We start from the raw sequence: 25,503 nt of genomic DNA, 5'->3' as shown, positions 1-25,503 counted from the left end.
GAATTTGTTCAACCTAAAGGTTTTTAAAAGTTCAGCTCCAGTCATGTTTTAAGACATATAAAATGCTCTGCTTGAAATAATATATTGTCTGATATGCAAAATATGTTTAATTACCTTCTAAAAATCCTCCCAAGTCATCTCCTCCTTCTCCCTCATTAAAAATTCCTGAATCTACACAGTCCCCGCCCACTGTGCAAATTTCCTCTCTGCCGTTGTTTAGCGGCAACTTGTTGAAGCTTAGCTAGCTTGAAATGTAGTAATTAGCAGTAGTAACGTTAACGTTAGTAGTCAGTAGTCAGTCAGGTTGCACATAATGATATGCATACCGTCACCCCGTCCATTAACGGGATTGGCTCCTTAGGTTTGTGATGTCTCAAACCTGCCAATCTGAAAACGTGTTGTTCAGCCTGTCCTTGGTACACTGCAGTTTAAAAGCAGACAGGCCCAGCCATGGAGATGACTGCTGATGTTGTCCCTGATATGTCTTGTAGCACATGAAGAACACCACATGGAGATTTTTACAAGGTTAAACACTTGATTTTCACTGGAGGGAGTCTTTACGTTTTGTAAGTGCTGCTCTAGCTGTGATGCCTTTAATCAAGACCAGGATGATGCAAACAACAATCTCTTGAGGCGTTTTAAAGTGCATGCCGCATGAGGTAATGACGTCATCAACAGAGTCTTGTCTTTGAGCTGCAGAAAGATTAAGGTCTCTATCTATTATAGGTTTTATTTTATATCCGTTTAATCATCATGGATCATGCTGTAAACTGCAAACACATTGACGATACAGCAGTACAGTATAATGAACACTCACAGCTTAATCACCATGGACATGAAGAAAACAACCCAGCCACCACTGGGTTTAACAGTTACTTTTTACGTAAAGTTATCAGAAGAAATCAAACCAAGCTGCAGCAGAAGGCTTCTTCAAAGTTATGACAACAGTCCCCGTTATCTGGCTTTGTTGAGGAACAAAAGGAAGTGTGCAAAAATCCAGCCAAATGTGACCATAATGCAAACACTCCTCTGTAGCCAATGAACATATTCCATCTATATGGACCATTAATTCCTCTCCAGACAGCAGCACACAACGAAAGTCCAACTTTTTTGTCTGATTCAATTATTGTTAGCAAAAAAACTATGAATCTCCCCTCTAGGAAAATCTGTGCTGCTGTGTTTTTAGAGGTGTCAGGGGTACAACTCAACATGTGATTCATGCACCAGGAAAATAAACACAATATTTATTATCTGTTGATACAATAACTTTCTTTTTAAACCTTCATTTCCAAGAGAAGTTGCAAACGATGCTGAAAAATATCTTCTTTGTGCTGCTGGAGCCTTTTAATCTACTCTGTACAGGCTTAACTTGTGTTTTTTTTTTAATATGCATTGGTCCTAATTTTCAAACGCTGTGCAGATTGTCTTTGTACAGTAAGCTATTGAACGCGATGGTACAGAAAAACTCAGGCTTTAAAAAAGGCACTATTTGTAAGAGGCTGTGGCTGTGTGCTCACTCACCAGCTGGGCATCTGCAGGAGGCTGTTCCATTGGAGCGTGTCAGGCAGGTGGAGTTGTTCAGGCAGGGATTGTGGAGGGGGTCACAGGGGTCATAAGGCTGGTTGCACAAGGGGCCAGTGAAGAAGGGAGGACAGGTGCAGGAGAACTCCCCAGGTACGTCTGACTCCTGACACTGAGCTCCATTTAGACAGGGCCCGGAATCACACTCATTCACATCCTCTGCACAGTCCACACCTGTCCAGCCCGGTGAGCACAAGCACCTTGGATACATCAGATACAACAGAAGAGATAAGACACTGTCATTTTGTGTCATTTTAAATGAAAGCTTAACGTGCAAATGCAGCTTATTTTATAGTCTAAAGGTGTGTTGTTAGGTGCTGCAAATAACCTACCACACTGCATACACTATTTTTAAAGCTCCCATGAAAGGGCTAGCAGAGCACTATTTGATTCTACATATTTATGTGTTTAATTTAAACGCAGGAAGCTGGGGTGGGACTTGTTGTGGATCTTAGCTGTGTCCCAATTCAGGGGCTTACGCGCCCGAGGAATACACTTTAAATTCTTTACACTCAATCGAAATGGCTAGAGATACACATGTTTAAAAAAACGAAAGGGCCCTTGAAAAAAATTATCTTTAAAATAATAGGTTAATTTAGTTAGTTATGCTAGCTGGTTAGCCCGCTGGTTAGCCCGCTAGCTAGCAACAGGAGCGGCGTTTGGTGACGCAAGGGTAAGGGCGGGAACAGCTTGTGATGCAAACAGGAAATCCTTCGTAGATCAGACCGTCTCATTTCAGTTCGGCTTTAACGGCCCACGCAGGCTGTGAATGGAGCATCCTCTGTGGACCGCCTCCTTCGAAGGCTGCAGCCCATCGATTGGGACACAGAGATTGATTGACGTTTAAAGCAGCCAACAGCTCTGAATATAGGAATATCGCAAATACAGTAAAGACCCAAAGCTTGTAGCTCGTATGAAGTTCCTGTGCACATTTCTACATTTTCTACATTTCGAGAAAGAGTTTCACTGGCAGAAAAAATGTGTCCACAGCCCGAGTGCAGGATAAGTCATCAACACTTCTGTATGTACTCCAGGAAAGGATCACCTCTAAAATACCAAAAAAATGACTTCCTCATTTGTTGGGTGAAAACCAATGCAAGACATCTGAGATAAAAAAAAAAAAAAACAGACTTAAATGTTTATTTGGATTTCATGAGAACATTAAATTGAAACGATCCAAAGGACATTTTGTTTCTGCAAACAAGTACAGCGTGTTACAGTACACGAATTGGCACTGCAACCTGAGTCTTTGTGTGCGACTGTGCAGGGACTTTACAGGTTAATTGAACTAGTGGTCGGAGCAGCTCATAGCTCTGGACAGCTGAATGTAGGACACAGGAGGTTAGAGCTCTGAGTGGGGATTAAATGGAAATGTATGCACGATAGACACAGAGAGAGAGAGAGAGAGAGAGAGCGAGAGAGAGCGATGGGAATAAGGAAGCAGAGACAGAAGCAGACAGTGTGAGAGGTATCTGCTCTTAAGGCAGGTGAATATTCCACTTGGTGGCAGTGAGCACCCGAGCACCGTGAAACACTCCACCTTGCATTCCTTTTCATCCTCCAACTTTTCCACCTGAAGCAGTTTTACGTCTCCCCAGCGAGCGGGGGCATTAGCTGGAGCAGATACACCAGCTTTTTCCTCCAATGAGTCACAGATCCCCTGAAACCTTTTCATGCTGTGAGCCATTGATTGACTCATTTGTTTTACCTGCCATCTGCAATTCATTATCCCCGCTGCCAGAGGAAGGACATATTGCTATCTCTGAACGGCTTCTCTTTCTGCATTTATTAAGTGACTGATGCACCTCGTGAGGACGGCGCCCTCGAGCATACCTACTTGTAGCCGTTGAGAAGGTCTGTGCAGGTGGCGTTGTTTTTGCAGGGCTGTGATAAACATTCATCAATTTCTTGTTGGCAGAACTCCCCCTCCCAGCCGGAGTGACACACACACTCATAACTCTGCAGTACAGAAAAAGGAAACACTGTTGGAGCAGCATTTAAATATAGTGACACCTTACATCTACACTTGTAATTTGAGTAGTAAGATTATTGTATTCAAAACGGCCTCACTAAACATTAAAATAGAACTCAAAACGCGTGTATACACAGATGGAAGCTGTTAATTAAGCTGTTCGGGGGCATTTTTAGTTATTTATATACTCTTGTCTTCGCATAGTAATTCACATAGAGTATTGTATTTATAATGGCCACACGTAACATCAAAACAGAACTAAAAATCACTGTATATAAAGATGAAACCTGTTAATTAAGCTGTTATGGAACATTCCTGTCTGTTGCAATTTAGAAGAACCAGTGCAACGCTATGCTTGATTAAAATAATCTCAGTTGTCTCTAAAATGTTGCAGAATAAAACCTCCCACTCACAAAAAGATATTCAAATTATAGTGACACCTTATATTTATATATGTATTTTGCATAGTTAGTATCTAGTACCAAAAATGGCGTCACGAAAGCTGTTAATTTAGCTCTTCAGGGGCATTTTTAATTATTTATATACACTTGTCTTAGCATAGTAATGCAGATAGAGTCTTGTATTTCTAATGACCAAATATCGTGACACCTTATATCTGTATTTGTACTTTGCTAGTTACTCAAAATGGCCTCGCAGAACATTAAAATAGAGCTCAAAATTGTGTACATACAGATGGAAGCTGGTAATCAAGCTGTTATGGTGCAGTCGGCAGGCATTCGGAGTTATTTTTATACACTTGTCTCAGCATAGTAATTAAGGTACTAACAGTCTAGTATTTAAAATGGCAACACGACACATAAAAATAACTAAAATTCACTGTACGTACAGATGAAACCTGTTATTTTAGCTGCTACGGCGCAGTCGGGGAGCATTTATACCTTAAATTTCAGTTACAAACAAGACAGTGCTTCATAAATTTGTTTAAAATAATCTAAATTTTCTAAATATATTTCAGAATAAACCCCCCCCCCACAAAAGACCAATGCTGTGGAAATGTGTTTAAACTGCTGAAGAGACACGCTTGTCTTAAATCTTCACATTACCGCTGTGCAGATTTATTCCTTCTACCTCCCACCTAAAGCCTGTTTTTTTCATTCCATTCAAAGTATAAGGTACAAGCCTTTATCGAGCATATACACTGCTGCATATTGTGCGTGGAAATTAATTTCTATAGAAGGGCAAACATGCATGTTTGTATTATGTGTTTGGTTTAGATTTAAAACCACTGAATATGTTGTTTCTTCTGTACATAAAGAAGATGTATAACCAGCTCTTACCCGCGTGTCTTCCTTTCCTGCATATAGAGCATCGCATGGACCACTTGTCCTTTATTTCATCACTGCAATCTGCATTACGATAATTAATCATGGCATGGGAGATGAATGGTTTGTTGTCTATTACTTTCCAAGGCACGGGTTTAATTTAAATTCCTCTTTGCATAAAGGATGAAGTCAGTCATATGGTCAAGGGTTTTTCAGGATTCCTCATTGCCAACATCCTGTCTAAAGGTCCTGCGTGCTGCTGGTTGAATGCATGCTAATCTGTATTTCATACACTGGAGGGGCGCCGTTAAACTTTGTGTGATATAATTTGTACACCGTGGGCCCTATGGTGGCGGGGGAAAATGCCGTCATCTCGTGATAAATTAGATACCTTCAGGAGCCTCCGATTCCTTACCTCTGGCTATAGAACATAATCTCATTTTTGCTGCTAAGTCACCTTCAGGGACCGCAATTCTCCAAAATAAGCTAAAGCTCGGTGGGACACAGTGTTCAGAGAGAGGAATGGCTGCACGGTAAACAAGACTGTGTGGAGGGGTTTCCAAAAACTGTACCTTTTATGAATAATGAGTTAAGAAAATATATATATATACACATAATCTAGAAACAGAGGACTGTGTGACCAGAAATAATTGGTTGATTTTTCATTTATGCCCCATATCACACCCATTTACTTTCTGATGCAGTTACCTTTTGTCTGTGGATTTGCATTAACTAGTTTATCCCAGAAAATTGTACATCTATTCACGTCCAATTTTGACACCTTATCAGAAATTCCTTACACAGTACAATCTAGCATTTGCCCTTCAGTGTAATTGCTACAGTGGCACTATCATGAACAGATTTGTCTTTATAACCATATAAGAACATGCTACTTTGCTGCAGGTGATGCTGAGAATAACTAGCAAGTTAATAAGAGCAGCCTACATTAGTTTCTGCTGGCATAAACCTTGCAGGTGTATATTTTTATAATAAGTGATAATGAGAATTATTATCAACATAAATGGAAAGTAATGATCTGGAAGATTTTCATTTAAATTAATATCTGTAAAGGTTCTATCTATCGGCGTAACACAATGGTGATTGAGCCTATGGCCCACTGATGAAAGCATCTGCAGTATTACAGACCGGCTGTCTGTGGGACTTTCATGGAAAAAATCACAAGCGGCGCCCAGTTAGTGACGCGTTTTCCATCAGCCAGCAGTGGTTGGTCTGCCAGAGAGGGTAGGCGGAGCTAAGCGGCTGCTTTTCCGCTCTCTGCAAGTGTTGCGAGTAAACAGTAATCTACTGTGGCTGAACAAACAAAGAAAAGATGGATGACTACAGATACAACTTCAACAATAAGTGAAAATCAAAAGAAAAAGACAACAACAAATTTGACGTTACGATGAAGGCAAACAGTCTGAAAAGGAAAGCGACCGTCAGCCAGGAAAATCAAGAGTTACAACCGGAGCCAACCGTGGACGTCACACATGCAGCACTGTCTGGATATCTGGGAAGTGTGCTCCCGCAATTACTGTTTATCTTCGAGATTACCACTTTAAATCTTAAAATAAAATATGTTGGCTTTAAAACCCAAAAGCTTGGTTTAGCAATCCATAATCTGGTTTTATTAATTTTTGAATTGAATTATTATTTCAATAAAGTAAAAGACATTTTTAATCAGGTTCTATAGTGGAAACTTGCTGCCAAAAGTTAAAAGCTTGATGCTCTTGAAAGGCTGACGTTATATGTTGAACTTTTATAAACTTATCAATGATTAATGCCTCAGATTTTTCATGAAAAACTGTTATTTTTACATAAAAACTGACGGCAGGTTCTAAAATACTTGAACAAACAAATATTTATATTTTCTCTTCTCTGTGTGGCTCCTCTGAGACTCCACAGGCGCACAGCACAGACTGTTTTTGTTAAACAGATCTCATCTTTCTTTAATACATTATGCACTCATTTTCAAGCGCACAGACTTGAAACATAAGCATTAGGTTCGGACTACACACCAGAAGATATTTGTCTTTGTCGAATGAAAAAAACAAACAAACAACAAAACAAAACCCAAAGACTTTATATGTGACACATCTGGTTCACTACAGCAATCTGTTAGCAAATAAGCAGCTGTTGGAAAAAGGCCCCTGGTACTCTTTGCACAGTTTGTAAGCAGCTCTCATCTCCCAAGGCCTTTTTGCAGCTGCAACAGATCAATGTTATTGGCTTAAAAAACACTCAAATAACTGCAGCCGTAGAGCTGTGCCTTGCAAAAATAAAGTCTTAAAATGCGGCTTTAAACCCAAGTGTGTGCATCTGTGGAGACAGGCTTCAGCACAGAAGGACCAGCAGCACACTTGGAAGAAAAAGTACTGAGAAAAGAATAATCACTTGATAGCTGATGTACAATTTACAGCCTAAATTTCACTAATTAATTTTCGCATTTATTATTTCAACCAGAAGAAACAGAAAACAAACGGAGCCTTGCAACGAGAGAGACACCAAGCTTGTCTTGTTTGTCTCAATATCCTTCCTCTGTACTTCATTCATTAGATTAGCTGAGCTATGATTGTTGATTGTTGAGGCTGATGAGCTGTACAACATGTAGAAGTGTACTTTCAGAGGAGGACAAACCATGTTCTATGAGTGGTGTAGTTTAACATTGAACAAAGCCTGGAATGTAAGACCATTTAAACTGCAATAGAGAGTATACTGCACGGTCAAGGGTGCTTTGAATGCTATCCCTCATCTGGAAGGTTGGTAACTGACAATTCTGTTCTTTGAAGCTCTTTGGTCACAGCAAGAGTTATTTTGAAGACTTGGGCTCAAGTTGAAACTTAGGAACATGGGCAGTTTTTTACATACAGTCATTTTTAACTAAATGTGCTGAAAAATCATTTTTGATGAGAATTTGTCAGCTGAAAAATTCTTTTTTTTTTTGTCTTTTTGAAGATGTTGTAGACAATATTTCGAAATACAATGTCAGCAAGCCCCTAAATCTTCTTTTGTTACTTTCCCATAAGTTTCAGGATACTCCCTGATAAATGTCATACCCGTAAGACTATTTATGCAATTGCAGTACCTTCATATGTGCATTGACATCATCTAGCCAAAAGCATCTTTCAAGAAAAGAGGGGTTTGGGGCCCCCGAGACCGAATGGCCGCGAGTTAGGAGTAGTTGTGATCATCTTGTGATGGCCCAAGGTATAGGCTAACACAAAACAATAGTGAAAAAAGGACTGGACCTGGCTCCTGGCCTCATAGAAAAGTCTTTAAATTACTAGAAAAAACTAACAAAAGAGGAAGACTTATGGCTCTTTCTACATGTTTTATGATGTATATGTTTATCCTAAAGATTAACCTTTCCAAGGACGTCTAATTATTGACCCAAAGGACATAACATGCACATTTTTGGACTTCTTATTGCGAGCCATTTTCCTAATTCAATATCTACTATGTTCATTGTAACGTGTTATTTTTCTGAAGCATATTCAGGTCACCTTTAGTTCTTTGTAGCATTAAAATCTTTGCTGACAAGGTATAAAAGACATAATTGGTGTGATGTCTCTAAAAGGACATGCACTAATGAGGTGCATCTACTAGATTAAAATCCATTTCTTGTTCCCGTCTTGTTTCAAACATCTGAGTCATACTTGCATCTCCTCAAGCTGAAAAAAAATTCCCAGTAAAGTCTGCCAGACTTGCCTTGGACTTATAAACATGATCATCATACACCTGTGGTAGAACCTAAAGTCATGTGGCCCTGTTTCATCCTTACATAATACACATCTATTAATGTTATTGCACAGATGATTAACAACATGACAGCTAACAATAGGCAGTGCATATTGGGTTCAGGACGGCCAATATCTTATGATACACAGTGTTTACAATGAGCTACAAACTATAATGATTTACAGGACACTGGGCCTTTTAAAGGCCATTATATCCACCCAACAAAACGTGCATACTCACCAGATGAAGGTCCTTACATACGGAGTGGGTGCTGCACAAACTGTTGACGCAGTCGTCGATGTCTTGCTCACATCTCAGCCCAGCATAACCAGGATTGCAAAGGCAGTAAAAGCCGTCTACAACTGAGACAGAATCAGTGGGATCAGTTTCAGCACCTTGCATCATAAATTAATTCACTTTACTCTCAATAGGTCCCGATAATGTACTACATACCTACACAGGTTGGTGCTCATTATGAACATAAAGCAAAATCATGCAGTGTGGTTTCATTTTTTTAATGGATATGTCCATTAGAACAAACGCCCTGTGCTGTTACTAAATCTACGTGACAGGTTACCTCCCTTTGCATCAGTCTGATGGGGTCTGACACTCTAACCATCTTTAAATGAACCTGTCTGAAATGGCCGTTCAATGCTCTTTTCTCCCACTACTTTCCCTCTCCCCGCGTCTGTACTTATCCCACTCGTTCTCAATGACAGTCTGAAAGCCGGTCATTTGTTTTCACACTCTCAGCACACTTGCAACACATTTGAACAAGGCGGGGAAAGCAGTGCAACAGAGGGAGAGAGCCCATTTCAGGGCCATTCTTTATTCAGATGTTACAAATGTGCCAATTTCTTCCATCAGAAGTTAGAATCTCCCACGTCTAATAATCCATTCCTTCCGCTTGTTAATTATTAATGATGTTAAAGCTGGATGCATCACTCTGTTGCTCCGACACAACACCGGTGTACAGGCAGCCAGTGACAGAGGTAATTGCAGTTCTTACAGGAGTGAATTTATTACTTCCCCAGCCAGGGTCCCAGGATTCTTCATTATCCCAAAGATTTACCACGTAATCTATGCTGTCACTCTGTCTTGGTGCGTGTAGCTGCTATTACTCTCATTAAATGCTTTAGGTCCTGGGTGGCAGCAGCATTACTCATTGCTGCCACTGTGGCTCTGCACTGCTCTCCCTGGTGGCTGGCTGGCCGCTGCTGTGTGCCGGCCAATAGGTCCTAGAGGCCTGCCTCACTAACCTAAGGTGAACTGGCTGCACTCAAGATTAGTAAAGACAGCTGGCCGAGGTCTACTGTAGCACAGTGAGGGATAGAATACTCTTACATAGTGATCCACTGCCATCACTGTTTTTTTCCGCAATAAGCCAGTTGAGCAACACTGGCAGGAATAGTGGAGAGGAAATACAGGCTGGAAGGTTAGACCGCAGCACAAGTATTTCACCACTGAGAGAACTCAAATTTGACTCTTGATTTACCCATAAAGATATGTACGTTATATCACTATCCTTTGGCAAATGAGCACAATGGTGAATGAGCTCGTGGCTCACTTAAGAAATCCCGAGCGTCTGCAGTTCTCTTTGGTATAACAAGTGTCAAGTCGATATTCCCTGGAAAAATGTGAAGACGCATCCAATCATCTAGTAATGCTTGGCAGAAGTGGTGTAGAAATTTCTGCGACCTCTTCTGAATTTTGAGTTTACAAACGATTACTTTGGCAGGACAAATATAGAAAGGATTGTTAACTACAGATGGTGAAATTTCAAAAACATTTGCATGTATAAATTTCACTACAGGAGAGCAGGGGCGTGTCCTGAATTTTTGGACTGGGGCGGCCCAACTTACTTACGCACGGGGGGCATTATTTACCTTTTTTGTCTCCACTTATCATATCTACTTTAACCACTAGCATTAAGATATCATACAGTTGTTACAATCCTGTGTAGAGGTTTTTTAATCAAAAAAACATAGCAGAGTGGCAGCATATAAATCTTTGGCGCTAAATTTAAGGACACTTAAAGATGTTTTTCCAAACGTCACAGTAAAAGTAGAAAAATAACTGTTATAACACAGCCTAATGAAGCGGTTGGGACTTAAGCCCGCCTCTGACCGGAGAGATAGCCAATCCTAGTTCTTGGGGTGGCACCTGGGGTGGCCAATCAGATTTCAGGGGGGGTGATGCCACTGCAGGAGAATAATCTCTTTTAGAGTTTTGTCCAAAAAAAAAGCAACTGCAATTACCACTCATCACCACAGGTGCCGCCAGAGGTAGTACCTGAAACCTTCAAGATTTCAACTTTTTTACATATTTTGTACATTTGTTCAGGTTCTCATTTTTTCACAGTAAATATATAATATAAAAGAACTGAAATAATTAAATTGTTGACTAAATGTTTTATTCTTCAGCTTTCAAGACAGCTCCTTTTAAATGACTAATCATAGAGCTAGAACACATTGGGACCAGATAACCAAAACGAAATCTGCCTTGTGCTTTGATTGTATAAATTTTGTCATTTATCATCCATAATATAATTTACAACAACATTGATGCTTAATTGATTTCCTTTTGCAGTGACATTAGGGAACTAATCAAGCCTCCTCCAGCAGGTAATATCCTAGATCCACACATCAGATGGAATAACTCCACTCTCATAACGCCCTTATTAGCTGCAATGGTGACCCAAATGAAAACTGCCTGTCAGACTGTAAGTGAGCAAAACCACATTTGACATAGTCACTTTGTGTGTGTGTATCTGTATGGAGGTTTGCTCCCTTCTTGAGAGCCTGTTATTAACCATGTTGCCAAGGCGGGCTGTTTTTTATTTTTTTTTTACCATCATAGCAGAAGCCGTGAAAACAGGGGCTGGAGCTGCACTCATCCACATTGATTTCACAGCGGGGTCCTGTGAAGCCCCGGCGACAGTGACAGCGGAAGCCCAAAGGGAAATGGTCCTGATCCATCTCCTCCACACACACTGCCCCGTTCTCGCATGGATTACTAGCCTCACAGGGTAAGAACTCGCAATTATGACCTGGGGAGAGGCAAAGAAACACACGTTGGAGGACCATTCAGCAGACAACAATCTGTGTAGAAAAGCAATGAAACTGCAAACCTAGTGATTTCAAAGATTAAACCCATATTGTGTTTCCTTGAACTTGTCCTTGTGGTAGATTACATGCTGCGTAAAGCGTACTTATTGAACAGAGTAAAAAAGTGTTCTTGTCGGCGATGGAGTCATTTTTTTGATGAGTTTGAGGCAATGTTTAAAAACTATTTCTTGCAAATCTTGCTTTCTTTCTCAAACACATTGTAATTTATAAAGGTAATAAACACAGATAACCAAAACATTGTCAATCACAGATCATCCTTGCAGATTTATCGTCCATCAAACCCTCTGGATTCTGTGTTAGAGGCACCATACTGAACCGTAAAAACAATCCCAGTTTTTATTTTGTTCATTTCACTGGCCAAACAATAGAAATAAAATGGCTGACGTAATTACGGTACATTAAATATTACATGTGCTTGTGACCAAACAATCAAACCAAAGTGAATAGCCTCTGTCCTTCGTTCTGATTGGCAGTCCTGTTCCATGCTGATTCAATACAACAGACAAAAGCCCACCTGTGGCTGTGCAGCACTCAGTTTAATTACTAATACGCCAACTGAGAGTTACCATTTGAACCATTAAGATTTCTGTCACTGAACAGTCACACTGCTTTAGCAAACTGCTAGAGCTGCACAGACCAATTAAAGCTCCGGGCATCGTTATATTCAGATCATGCATGAAGCAAACATCTGTTTAGGAAAGATCACTCTCTCACAGCACAAACAAGGAAGTTATTATGCAGAAGATCAGTCAGGCCAGGTGATGATGAATAATGAGTGAAAATAAAATGCTGCAAAACGTGCAAAAATAGCCACAACAGTGATTCATCCCACCTGTGGTCAGTCCTGGAAAACAGTCACATGAAAAACAAATCCGACAAAAATGAAGGAAATTATGAAACAATTTGCAGCAAAAACAAAAATGCTCAATCCAAATAGTTCTGTTTGCTTTAATCAAAAGATTTTGCAACATAAGTTATTTGATAATCCAACAATGACAGGATTTGTCCACAAATTAAAGCGGTAATCTTGAAGATCTCGGTTTCATTTTCTTTGGCGGCAGCTATGGCGATAAATGGTAATTGCGGGAGCACACTTCCAGACAGTGTTGCATGTGTGAAGTCCACGGTTGGCTCCGGTTGTAACTCTTGATTGTCCTGGCTGACGGTCGCCTTCCTTTTTAGACAGTTTGTCTTCATCTGAGCGTCGAAATTGTTTCTTTTTCTTTGGATTTTCACTTATTTTTGAAGTTGTATCTGTAGTCATCCATCTTTTCTTTGTTTGTTCAGCCATAGTTGATTACTGTTTACTCGCAACCACGGGCGTAGAATTGGGTAGGGACATGTCCCTACCAATATCCAGAAATGACTGAATTGTCCCTACCAATAATTCAGACCAAATTACACTAACCAGCAGATGAGTCGTTTATATGAGACAGCTGTCACTCTGTCTGTCACTGTAAACAAGATCTCCAGTCGACCGTTCAGTTCATACACTTCACTAAACTGAAAATGATACAGCTGAACAACATGTCTCATTATCAAATGACCAGTTTTTGGGTCGCATCCGAGCTGTCCATATGCATGTGCTCTCTCTCTCCCCCTCTCTCTCTCTCTCCCTGGGCGAGTGCAGTTTGTGTAAATATTATAAATGCTAATATTTATTAATATCGCTGCCCTAATGTCTTTGGTTACAGCGTGACACTTGAAATGGAAACACCTCTTTATGAAAGCGTGTGGTGTCAACAACCTGCCGCGAGACACGTCACTTTGAGGAGAGAACAGAGAAAGAAACAGAGATTAGAGTTCATATACGTAAGTAATTCTTCTTTTTAGTCTCAAGCAGCGATGAAACAATCATCACCTGATAGTAGTTATTTTGTAAATTCATAATTCCTTCATAAGCCAGGGAGAGTGCAGCTGTCGTCCCCACCAATGTTACAATGAAAACTACTCCCTTGCTCGCAACACTTGTAGAGACCGGAGAAGCAGCCGCTTAGCTCCGCCTACCCTGTCTGGCAGACCAACCACTGCTGGCTGATGGAAAACGCGTCACTAACTGGGCGCCACTTGTGATTTTTTTTCCGGTCTGTAAGACTGCAAATGCTAAGGCTTTCATCAGTGGGCCATAGGCTCAATCACCATTGTGTTACCTCATTCAGCGATAGATAGTGACTTAACAGACATTTATTAAATGAACATCTTTTTATTTAGATTATAACTTTAAATCGAACAATAGTTAAAATTCTAAATTTTACATTTTAGTATTTTGAAATCTTCTGACATTATATAATAATAACCCCACACAGTATGTAATAAATGTACTGTGGCTATAAATGCAGTGTTGGACTTGGAGGAACAAGTGGAAGTTGCCTTCTGTGTTGCATCAGAGAGGACAAAGTATTTCTGTTCGCTTCACACACTTTGTTTCTCACATGGGTGATCTTTAACGAGGGAGATAAATGAAGTGCTGATTGGGTCTAACATCAATGTGAGCAAACCAAGGCTTCTGCTTTTGTAAGGTGTAGCAGTGATGCAGCAGGTTGGCACTGCCTCAAAACAAAGTGATTATTTTAGTGATCTTTGCTGCTGTATGGCACATGCATGGTTATTATCCTGCATGTTCATTTCAAACTGCGCTCTGATGCTTTAAAAATACCAAATGTGCAAAATATAAAATAACTTTTTGTGGACTTTTGGGCCTTCTACAATCTGAAGCAGATTCTCTTTCAGAGTATATTCTGTTTTATTTACAGTTCCCTATACCTTTGACTATGAGAATCCACTACATAATGTCATGGCCGCTACCAAACCTTAGAGAAAGAAGCGTGTGACAGAGGTAATCAACAGTGCCTCATTTCTGACATGCTTTCTATAGTCCTTTGAATTACATCTGAAGACTTCCATTTCCATTTCCATCAGAGCTCTGATATTTCTCCTTATGCTGTCAGTGTGTCTTTGAAGTGCCTTTTTGTAAATTCCATGTGCCGCCGCAGGAGTCATTTCCTCCTGGCCACTCTGCTGTAAAGCAGAGATTTGTGAAGTGCAGCCCAGACTGTTGTCCTTCCTGGAAGATCTCACAGCCGTCGAGCTCATTAGATCTGTCAGAGAGGTCCTTGGTTTGTGACCAAGGTCCTTCTTGACTCTTGCTCGGTTTGTTAGTGCGACTGTGACGAGGAACAGTCTGGCTGGATGAATGCATTTTCACATTTATTAAAGATGGAGCCCTTTGTGCTCCTCTGAAATCCCACTGCTAAAGTTTTGTCATATCCCCTGATGGTTCTTTACACTTTAGAGCTTTGCCTTATTTTTTATTAGTAATGATTTTCAGAAAATTGCAGCCAACAAATTAACATAACAGAAAATATGCTCCTTTTAGATTGCCTTTATTTGTTTATGCAGGTACAAATTAGCAGCTATGTGCTAAGTCTACTTCTCACCACAAAGCTAATTAAATTGTAGTTTAATGAATTTCATCTGAAGTTGTATTTTAAATTGTATTTTAGAGCAGACAAGGCAATTTATTTTTCAAGGATTTATGTAAAATGCTTTTTTTTACCGTAATATATCAGCAACAGATGATTAAATCATGCAAACTGTCAAAAACTATTATTAATGATGACGAACAAGATAATACATGTATAGATTTGCAGCAGAATAAAATTGTGAATGATGACTATCTCAACTCTGATTAATTAGCAATAGTTACATTTTAAACTAGAACCATGTTTTGGCTAAAGACAGTGAAGATTCATTAAAGAACAGTACTCCAGTGAAACTCAGGAGTTTCACCTTGATGTGCTACAAGAAATATCAGGACAACATGAGCAGTCATCTCCATGGCTGGGCCTGTCTGCTTTTAAACTGCAGTGTACCAAGGACAGGCTGAACAACACGTTTTCAGATTGGCAGGTTTGAGACATCACAAACCTAAGGAGCCAATCCCGTTAATGGACGGGGTGACGCTATGCACATCATTATGTGTAACCTATGGCAATCGTAGGCGATGCGCAAGCCAGCTGTAACGTCATCGTAATTTTTGCAGACTCACTACTGACTACTAATTACTACATTTCAAGTTAGCTTAGTTTCAAGTTGCCATCAAACGATGGCAGAGACGTGTTTTCGCGATGGAGGGTCCGGTTGTACATTTGCATAGTGGGCGGGGCCTATGCAGATTCTGGATTTTAAATGAGGAAGAAGGAGGAGATGCCTTGGGAGGATTTTTACAAGGTAATTAAACGTATTTTGCAGAAAAATATATCAGACACAATTTCAAGCAGAGCATTTTATATGTCTTAAAACACGACTGGATCTGGTCTAATTTTCCTCCTGCTAATGAATGTGAAGCTTAAATCATTCATAACCTTATATCACCCAGCATTTTTTTTCCATTGATATGAAAAGATAAAGCTACACAGTCACACGAGTTCTATCCTCTAACTAAATGATGTAAGTTTGTACTTGCGTGGCTTCAGCACCTACCCCAGCTTACAGCTCACTTATTACTCCACATTTATTTAATCACAGGTAGCAAATGAAGACGTACTCATTTTGTTGGGACACGTGAAGTGAGCTCAGACAGGTGAAAATAATAGCATGTGAAGTTAATTAACTTTGCTTTTTTGTCCCCATTCCCTCAGTGCTCATTACCTTTAAATGGAGCCACACATTGGCAGAAGTAATTACCAGGCTGGTCAATGCAAGTGGCTCTGTTCTTGCAGGGAGATGAAGCACACTCATCAATGTCAAACTCACACTTTGGACCTTGGACAGAGAAGAACACAGACTGATAAGCATGTTACATGAAGCCACAGACATGTTTGGGAGCCGCATTTGAATCACAAAACACGTCACTATAGATGCTCGACGTTTAAATGTCCGTACTACAGCTTGTTAACATCCCTTTAGAACAAACACGACTTTTCATCAAAAAGGAATATAATATATTACATAAACAACATGATTTCTAAAGAGTTGCATAGGGTTTTCTCTGCTCATGGTTCAGTTTCTTGGTGTCACTGATCTTGATAACAGACACACAGATGATGAGAAAGCTGATGATGATCCACTGCAGTGCTGAAAATCACTATAGCACATTAACCGTGTTCCCCACGGTGCCGCAGCGACGTATGAGACAGCAAAGAACATCCTCACAGCGAGAACTCCATTTCAAATCTAATTTTTAAACATTCAAAGAAGTTTTTCTCCAAAATATTATTCACAGACATTTAAAAAAAGAAGAGAAACCAGCTCCTTTGGGATCCTATAATTCAGAACTGTAACCAGTTTTATTGCTTGTAATGCACTGTGTATCCAACTCTGTGGGAAATATTACCAATTGCTAAGATAGCATTACTGTGTTTGATTATTACAGGTGGAAATACATTATGGTTTAAATCGAGTCATTATTCATCTTTGTACTTTGAACAGTCGGCATCACAGCACCACATGTGGAGCAGCACATAAATATACATAATAAGGAATAACTCTGCAAGACTTCAAACCTGTAAAGGTATTAAACTACTCTGCTGTCTCAGTGTAAGAGGAGCGGCTGATGGCTGCTGACTTCTCTTTGAAAATACACCTAATATAACAGCACTGCATAATTTATGACTTGAGATGTGATCGTCTGAATGTGTTGTTTTAATTGGAGTAATACAAAGACCACAAGCAAAGCAAACATCTTCTAAATGTAGGTCAGAGTATTGAGATCCTTTCTATGTAAAGCAAATGACACATGGCCCACTGCATGCTTTAGTAATGGTTAGATTGCAGTGCGTTCCTTAAGCTGCATTCACATGATAAGAAGAACCAGTATGCATCATGAATAACCGCAAGGAAGCTCTTCTCCATGTTTCTAGACAACATAACGGTCACAGACGGGTGAGGGCACAATATCAAGTATGTTTGTTAAGTTGTCTTCCTCGCATGTATTTGTGGCATCTTGCTCCGCCACACAGCTGTTATCTCATTGGTTGGGCTTCAAAAGGTAAGCGGCAACCAAGGTCAAAGTTGAAATAACTGAACTCTCAGCATAGCACTCTGGGAAATTGTGATGTAAGACAGCGATGTGCCACACCAAGGGTAGTGCTGCCAACTAGTTTGGTTGCACTGCTCTACCCGTAGGAAAACAATGGCACAACCAGGACAGAGCAGACTTACTGCTGATCGTGTGGAGGCAGCCTTAAGTTGCCTCCCACTACTATCACTAATTCTTAAATGCTAGCATGCTAAAATAATCAACTAAAAGTTTGACCATTGTAAATATCATACCAGCTAATCATCACTGTGTTAGCTTTGTGAGCATGTTAGCATGCTCATATTAGCATTTAGCTCAAGGCACTGCTGCGCCAGAGTCGAGTAGAGCCTCTCAGTGCAAAGAATGGCTGCAGATGTTGTTAAACACATGTTCATATGTTTAAGTTGATTCAACAGGATGTGAACACAACCTCCTAGAGATGCATGATATTGAATTTTCGATACAGATATATTAGGCGCTTTTTTTCCACCTATTTGTACAGAACATCAAGTCTCCCCTGTAGTGGAATTGATATCATGCCTACTCTTATTGTAGTGGCCAAAAACTGCCAGACTGCAGACATCTTGTACCCTTCTTTACACTTGACGGAAGAGGTGTGGTGTAGGCAGTACACACGCACACTCCGAGTTAGTGTCGTAGCATTACGTCAAGCTTTTTTAGGTAATCATGGAGCATTGAGGCAGAATTAAAGCGCTGTTTTAAATGACATATCGGACATAAATGCTGATGCCGATATGTCATTTTTGAGCCCTAATAATGTGCAGATACTGATATCGTGCCGATAATATAATGCATCTCTACGACCTACCTAATGTAGTCCAATACAAGAGTCATGCAATACTGTAAACCTCTGAGAATAGGCGAGAAGTATTTTAATATAAGAATACATGCTAAATATTTATTGTATATTGTGTTCATCTGAAAATATATAAAGACACTCCTCTCTTAAACACATAAAGTGTATTCACTAACCTGTAAAGCCAGGCATACATGCACATCCGTAGCCATGAACAAGGTCAACACACGTGGCGTTGTGTAGGCAGGGTGAGGATATGCACTCATCGATGTTGACTTCACAGTACGTCCCTGTAGAGAGATGACATTTAAAAGAGTCAGTGGTCACAATGTCTGAAAGGTGCCTATCTTTCTTTAATTAATAACATTTTATGACTCGTGACATTTCTGATAACTTGTGCTCACCTTTCCTCGGCTTAAAATAAATCTAGCACTTGACTTAAAGCTTCTTTGTGTCAAATCTAAAAGTGTTGATTTTTGAACAACAAAAAGTTAACTCAGCCATATGTTTTACACAAACACTTTACATCAAATCTTTAACTGCTACCATAGAAAAAATAATTTGACACTGACATTTAGCTTTGACTTTGAAACAAATCGAGGTTTTAGCAACTGAGATTTTCCTCTACGAAGACAACATTTCTCTATGTAGGCGATTTGTTTATTTCTATATTGTATATGAAGGAATGAATAGATGATTAAATACAGAATATGGATGATTACTTCTGCGTTTGCCTCCTACTTTGTTTTCTCTGTAATAAAAAAGCAGATAAACTTCACATAAACTAAGCAGCAACTTGATTTTTTCCATCAACACTTCACACATTTGCTATCTCTTTAGGCTTTGGAGGAGGTTGTTAAATTATGTGAAATGCCAAAGTGATAAGAGGTGTTTGAATAACAACAGTATTCCACATAACACCAGTGAACTGTTTGCTCTGCTCCTGTAACATTAGAGAGGATACAGCTTGTTTAAGAACCTAATGGCCATGTGGCCTGGATGTGGCCTGAAGGGTAGCACGAGTTAGCTGTTGACACAATGAGGCTCTCTTAACAGATGTTGCCAATACGCTTACTCGATGAAGCCAAAAACATCATCATTTTTCTGAAACACTCGAGAGACGTACAAAGATTTTTATGAATCGGTTTGGTAAAACAGTGCATTTTCAGTGAGGTTACTACAGCAGGTTTGCTCCTTTACTTACCTTACAGTATGTATGCACAGCATTATTTGCCTATGTCTATCCACATGTTTTTGCAACAAACAGACTTTTCACAACCCTATTAAACTTGATTTAAATTTAGCTACTTTAAGTATAAAACACCTGTATTCAGACATTCTAAAATAAAAAGTGAGGTGAATACCTCCACATTTTATTGATTTTTCTGCTCTTTTTGTCCTGATTTTATCTTCTTATTTGCTGCTTGGATACAAACAAACATCACATTGATGGATCCACCTAAAAGGGTTGGAGCGACTTTGGTCCCAAAGCACCTGCTTAATATCGTAGCTAGCTTAATATCATAGCCAGCCTATTGACATGGATTTTAGGGACAGCAAGTGTTCTGGTTTCTGTTTGTACTACAACCAATCACGTATCAGCAGGCTGCGGCGTATGCAGGAAAAACAGTCCATGTGAAGAGCAAAAGCAGGTGGAACATATTCCGCTGCAATGACATCCTGGCTCCCATCAGCGTCATCTGACAACGATTTACCTTCTTATTAATCTCTATAAACAGACAACCCGTTCTAGATCTAAAATTTAACATTGCATTACTTTGCTGACATATCTTGAGGGGCAAAATTAGCTTCACTTTTTAACTGAACACACGGTCGCTTCTCAAGTTGCTAACTGGACTGTGAACAATGCAGCATGCGGAATAGGAAGTCTTAACTGGAAGTCCTTATTACTGATGGCTGGCTAAACCTGGCTTACATGTTCACCGTTGTCCCCAGAGGCTATATCGTGGTCAAAATATAGCCCATGGGTTCCGAGGTTGGGGATTGTACTGCAGCAGGTAGATTTTTTAGGTAGAACTTTTTTCCCCACATTGCTGGTCTTGCAGCAAAATAATTTAGCTGCTTCATCTGGCATCGCCTGAAACGCCAGCCTACCAGTCCGAGCCTGCCGTGATACGATAAGATTACTACTTCTCCATGACTTTCCTTGAGTATCAACATCTGGTCATAAAAATTCCATGTAAAATTATTGCTCCCTGGAGAATAAACATCCTACATTTTTGGCAGGTCAAACACCAAAATAGTTTTTATGATTTCAAGTTCAGTATTTTTTGTAATGCTCAAAAGATGTTTAATATAAGATACCTGCAGTGCGAAACAGGTCAGCTGCCACACACCACGAGCACAGAGAGCCAATTCCCCCTTCACATAATAGATATTGCCCTGATGGGATTTCTGTGGCTCCACTGTAACTTTACTTCAATAAAAGGTTTCCATTATTGAGAGGGATCAAGGTTGAATGGAATCAAAATTGTTTGTTGCCATAAATCGTAAAAGAGATTGACAGCCAGACTGTAGTACACCTTCCCATCCCTGCAATACATTTATAGTGCCACCTTGAGAAATGGGACCGGAGCTATAGTTAGAAAACATTAAGAAAAGTACTGAGTGAAACTTATGGCCTTTAACGTCTTTATTGAGAGAGAGGAGACAGTGGATAGTGTCGGAAACAGGGGAAGAGAGAGTGGAGATGACACGCAGCAAAGGGCCGAGGATGGGAGTCGAGGCCGGGGCCACCACATCGAGGACTGCAGCCTCTGTATATGGGACGCGTGATTTAACCGCTGGGCTAAACCGGCACCTTTAATTCAAACTATAAACGTACTTTCCATGCATGTATGTATTTATGTGAAGATACATTTTCAAAGATTAAACATGTAAATATGTGGGGATAAGTTAAACGTTCAGCAAGAAGCTCTAATGTCATATTATTTTACGTTATATACAATACTTCACATACAGCATTAATTCACATGGAAATAAAAGCTTGCCAGTCAGACTGTAAGAGATTACATACAAGTCAGTACATGCTCAACTTGAGAGTCCCATACATGCTACATTATCTTGTTGGCATTGTGTGCAAACTGAATCTCTGAAGAAAAATTTCACTATGAAATTAAAGGGTTTTTTTTGCTGCATTGAAACCAAATAACCTGACTGTGAGTTAACAAGACGACGTAGACTAGTATGTGGCTGACCGCATCAGGTCAATGTGCGCTTTTGTGGGGAATGTGAAGGAGGATGTCAAGGACTGTCTTTATGAGGCCGATGACAACATGTTTGAAAGCAGGTGCGCGCTGCGGACGTAGGTGAGGACAGCGGAGGAGCAGCACAGCCTACTCCCCGAACAAAGTATCCAGAGCCGAGAGTCGCGTCAGTGGAGGTCCAATATGCTCCATGATCCACCATTGCAATGTTGCAACTCTCTCTCTCTCTCTCTCTCTACGGCTGTGAAAGAACCGTCACTCACTCAGTCACATACAGACCCGTGCGTAGGGCTGACCCCGGTGTTCAAAATACAGTGAGAAAAACTCTACAAAAGGACTGCGCCAGGGCTGACATGAGATATAGTTGGTGGCCTGGAAAAGCTTCAATTTATTGTCTCTCAAAAAAGCAAAAGTGGAATCCTAGAATATTAGTGCAGAGCTTGTTATTTATAAGCAACAGACTTTTTACAGTGTTTTGGCTGACTAGGATATTCAGATGTATTTATTTAAGCCACAGTATACGCCGAAATAAATCCAGATGAATGAGGTTGAGGCTGCTAACACACCAAGCATCATGGTTCATGTAGGCATTCCCTGTACAGACTGGCTACCAAACCTTTCTCAGTCAGCGCAACACACTTTGAGGGATGTAATGCTTCGGTTAAATACATTTGCTATCATCAGTGATCGGACATAAAACAGGTCAGAAATTATGTTCATGGCAACAGTTAAGTTTCCAATTTGGACAGAGTTTTGTCTTTTGTCCACATTACTTGAAAAATGTTTGATGATTAAAAATAGCTACATTTTCTCTAAATTCAGGTGTAAATTAATTTACATTATCTGTATGCTCAAAGAACCTACATTAGCATTACCAACTCAAGGTGGATGAATTTGAATGCATGGCACTGAATAACGATGCTCGTGTGTATACACATACCGGTATGAATAGTGGCTCTGACGTTGCACCTCGCTTGTCATCGGTCACAAAGAAGAGAAATATTTTGCAAACAGACACATGCATGGTAAAAAGTGTATAACTTACCTGTTATTCCAAGGGGACACTGGCAGCTGAATGAGTTGAGCTCATCAATGCAGGAGCCTCCATTTCGACAAGGCTGGCTGAGACATTCATTCACTTCAATCTCGCAGCTATTTCCTAAGAAAGCATGAATGGCTCACAACACGCTGACACATTGCTTCAGTGAATAAAACGTCACTTTAACTCACAAAAAGAAAACAACTTGGAGATAGCTTTTACTTACCAATAAACCCAGGTGCACAGAAGCAATTGTAGCCACTGAGGGTGTCTTTACAAATGCTCAGGATTCCACACGGCTTTTCTTCACAATCATCGATGTTTATCTCACAGAACTGGCCTGTTAAACCTGCAGAGAGAGGATACAGTGTGTTATAGGATTTCTCTTCCCTCTGAGGACTATCCTCGAAAGTTTTGCCTGTGGGATGATTTATACCAGGGCCTAGTAAAGATCTGTAGTAATGATCATATGGTTAGTGCATCATAATTATTATTAACAGCTACAGAATGTGATTACTTAATTTTCTTCCTGTTTTTCTGTCCTTGTAATGCACAGGTGAAAGAAAAATCTCCACTAAAAAATGTTTTTAAACTATATCAGTTTTCAGAAGTGATATTAACTGATGAATAAACTGAACAGTAATTAAAGTAATGAATTACATAATCAACAGTACTTGAATATGCACACACACAATTATATAGGAGACAAGATTTCTGTTGACATTAACGAGCTGCCATCTACCATTTATTTTATCAAGTGATGGAATTTATGTGTGTTTTTAGTACATCAGAGATGAAAATAAAATGCCCAGATTTATGTATTGTATTATTTGATAATTTGTCTTTTTTGTTTGCTTCCAGTTCTTTTCACATTATCATCCCTCTTCCTTTTCCGGTAGTGAAGACACACTCCATAATGGCCATGATTGCTACTGAACATTTAAAGTAATAATCTTTAAGGTTTTCATTTAAATAAATGTCTGGTAAGTCACTATCTATCGCTGAATGAGGTAACACAATGGAGCCTATGGCCCACTGATGAAAGCCTTTGCATGTGCAGTATTACAGACTGGGTGTCTGTGGCGACTTTCATGGATCAGCCATCAGCCAGCAGTGGTTGGTCTGCCAGAGAGGGTAGGCGGAGCTAAGCAGCTGCTTTTCCGGTCTCTGCAAGTGTTGCGAGTAAACAGTAATCTACTGTGGCTGAACAAACAAAGAAAAGATGGATGACTACAGATACAACTTCAACAATAAGTGAAAATCAAAAGAAAAAGAAACAAACTCGACGCTCAGATGAATCAAACAGTCTAAAAAGGAAAGCGACCGTCAGCCAGGACAATCAAGAGTAACAACCGGAGCCAACTGTGGACGTCTGGTTATCTGGAAGTTTACTCCCGCAATTACCATTTATCGCCATAGGTACCGCCAAAGGGAACGAAACCTCTTTGAGATCTTTGAGATTAAAACTTTAATGCCTTAGATGCTGGTAACGAGTAATTTCTGGTTGTTTTTTTGAGATCTCAACTTATTTTTCTCGTTATTTAGGAATGACAAAGCTGGTTTTCATTATAATGGATTCCTTGATCTCATAATATAAGATAACAAAGCTGGTTTAACGGGATAATTTTCTGGTGATCTAGAAAACAAAAACAACAGGCAGGTCACTGTGATGTCACAGACCAGGACATGCCATGCTGCCATTGCCAACACTAATGAGATGAGTTAAGCCTGTTCCTATGTTTGTTTTGGCTTTTGCAGCTCTGGGGATACGAGTTAAGATCAGCTGACGTTACGGTGGTGCAGCGTTGTTATCTCGAGATAATGAGATAAAGAAACGAGGAATGACTCGTAACAGCCGTTCTTCATGCTTATCATCAATAATGACCTTAATTAACTGTACTTATTAATTACCTGTTGAATGTACTAAGAGAAAGTCAAGTTAATAGTAATTATTGCCCAGTAAATATTTGTTACGTCAAAGCTGTCCAGTGATCTTATATTCCTTTAATAGTAAACGCTTCCTTCGATGAAACACCAATAGCTGACTTTTGATCCTAACCGGGCAAAAAGGCATCCCAAACGTCATCACTGCTTTGAAGTCAGCTCACGAACTGATGAACTGAGCCCTGACTTACACATTTCATAAGGCTGTTACGTGTTGTTGCTTAAGGCCACAGAGATTAGACTCCCACAGAGAAGGAAAGCTGAACAAGTGAAAGCATCAAACCGGGGAGAGTGTCTGCTACGTACACGATTCATTGGAGGAATTGCCTCCATTGGAAACAAACCCCTGCCGGATGGTGCTGAACCTACCTGGCAAACAATCACACTTGAACCCTCCTGATAGATCCACACACCCTGAACCGTGCTGACACAGGCCATCAACACAGTGGTTTATGGGTGTTTTGCAGTGCGGCCCAGTGTAGCCATGTTGACACACACATCTATAAGTATTTGCCAGCTCTTCACAGAGGAAGGTCCCCTCGGGGTCGCAAGGATTTGACACACACAGGTTCACAGACGAGGAGCAGTCATTGCCACGGTATCCTGTAAGAGGTGGGATCAAAGAGGTGATTGATGTGCTGTTTCTGCACAGTACAGTATCCTCCTCTCTTCCCACGTCTGGCACACATCACTGATTGTGATTTCACGTTACGCTGTCATTGCCACTGTTTTTCTTCCCTCCTGATTTGCATATT

General features: G+C 40.1%; 1 protein-coding gene across 1 annotated transcript in view; it reads right to left on the bottom strand.

The window, feature by feature from the left end:
* eys (eyes shut homolog) overlaps positions 1-25,503 on the bottom strand; it is a 200,282-nt gene that overhangs the window by 123,737 nt on the left and 51,042 nt on the right. Inside the window, exons 16-24 of the mRNA XM_069658919.1 lie at positions 25,118-25,351; positions 23,031-23,153; positions 22,811-22,924; positions 18,715-18,828; positions 16,353-16,466; positions 11,426-11,623; positions 8,815-8,936; positions 3,419-3,540; positions 1,522-1,781 (exon numbers count right to left, since the gene is read on the bottom strand). Of these exons, the coding sequence (XP_069515020.1) occupies positions 1,522-1,781; positions 3,419-3,540; positions 8,815-8,936; positions 11,426-11,623; positions 16,353-16,466; positions 18,715-18,828; positions 22,811-22,924; positions 23,031-23,153; positions 25,118-25,351 (1,401 nt within the window). The remainder of the gene's footprint in view (positions 1-1,521; positions 1,782-3,418; positions 3,541-8,814; positions 8,937-11,425; positions 11,624-16,352; positions 16,467-18,714; positions 18,829-22,810; positions 22,925-23,030; positions 23,154-25,117; positions 25,352-25,503) is intronic.

The sequence above is a fragment of the Semicossyphus pulcher genome, unplaced genomic scaffold (genome assembly GCF_022749685.1).
Source record: "Semicossyphus pulcher isolate SPU_LCO1_2020_fin unplaced genomic scaffold, fSemPul1.0.p SCAF_12, whole genome shotgun sequence".
NCBI lineage: Eukaryota > Metazoa > Chordata > Actinopteri > Labriformes > Labridae > Semicossyphus > Semicossyphus pulcher.
The sequence above is the reverse complement of the archived record's forward strand: the minus strand, read 5'-3'. Positions and strand labels throughout refer to the sequence as shown.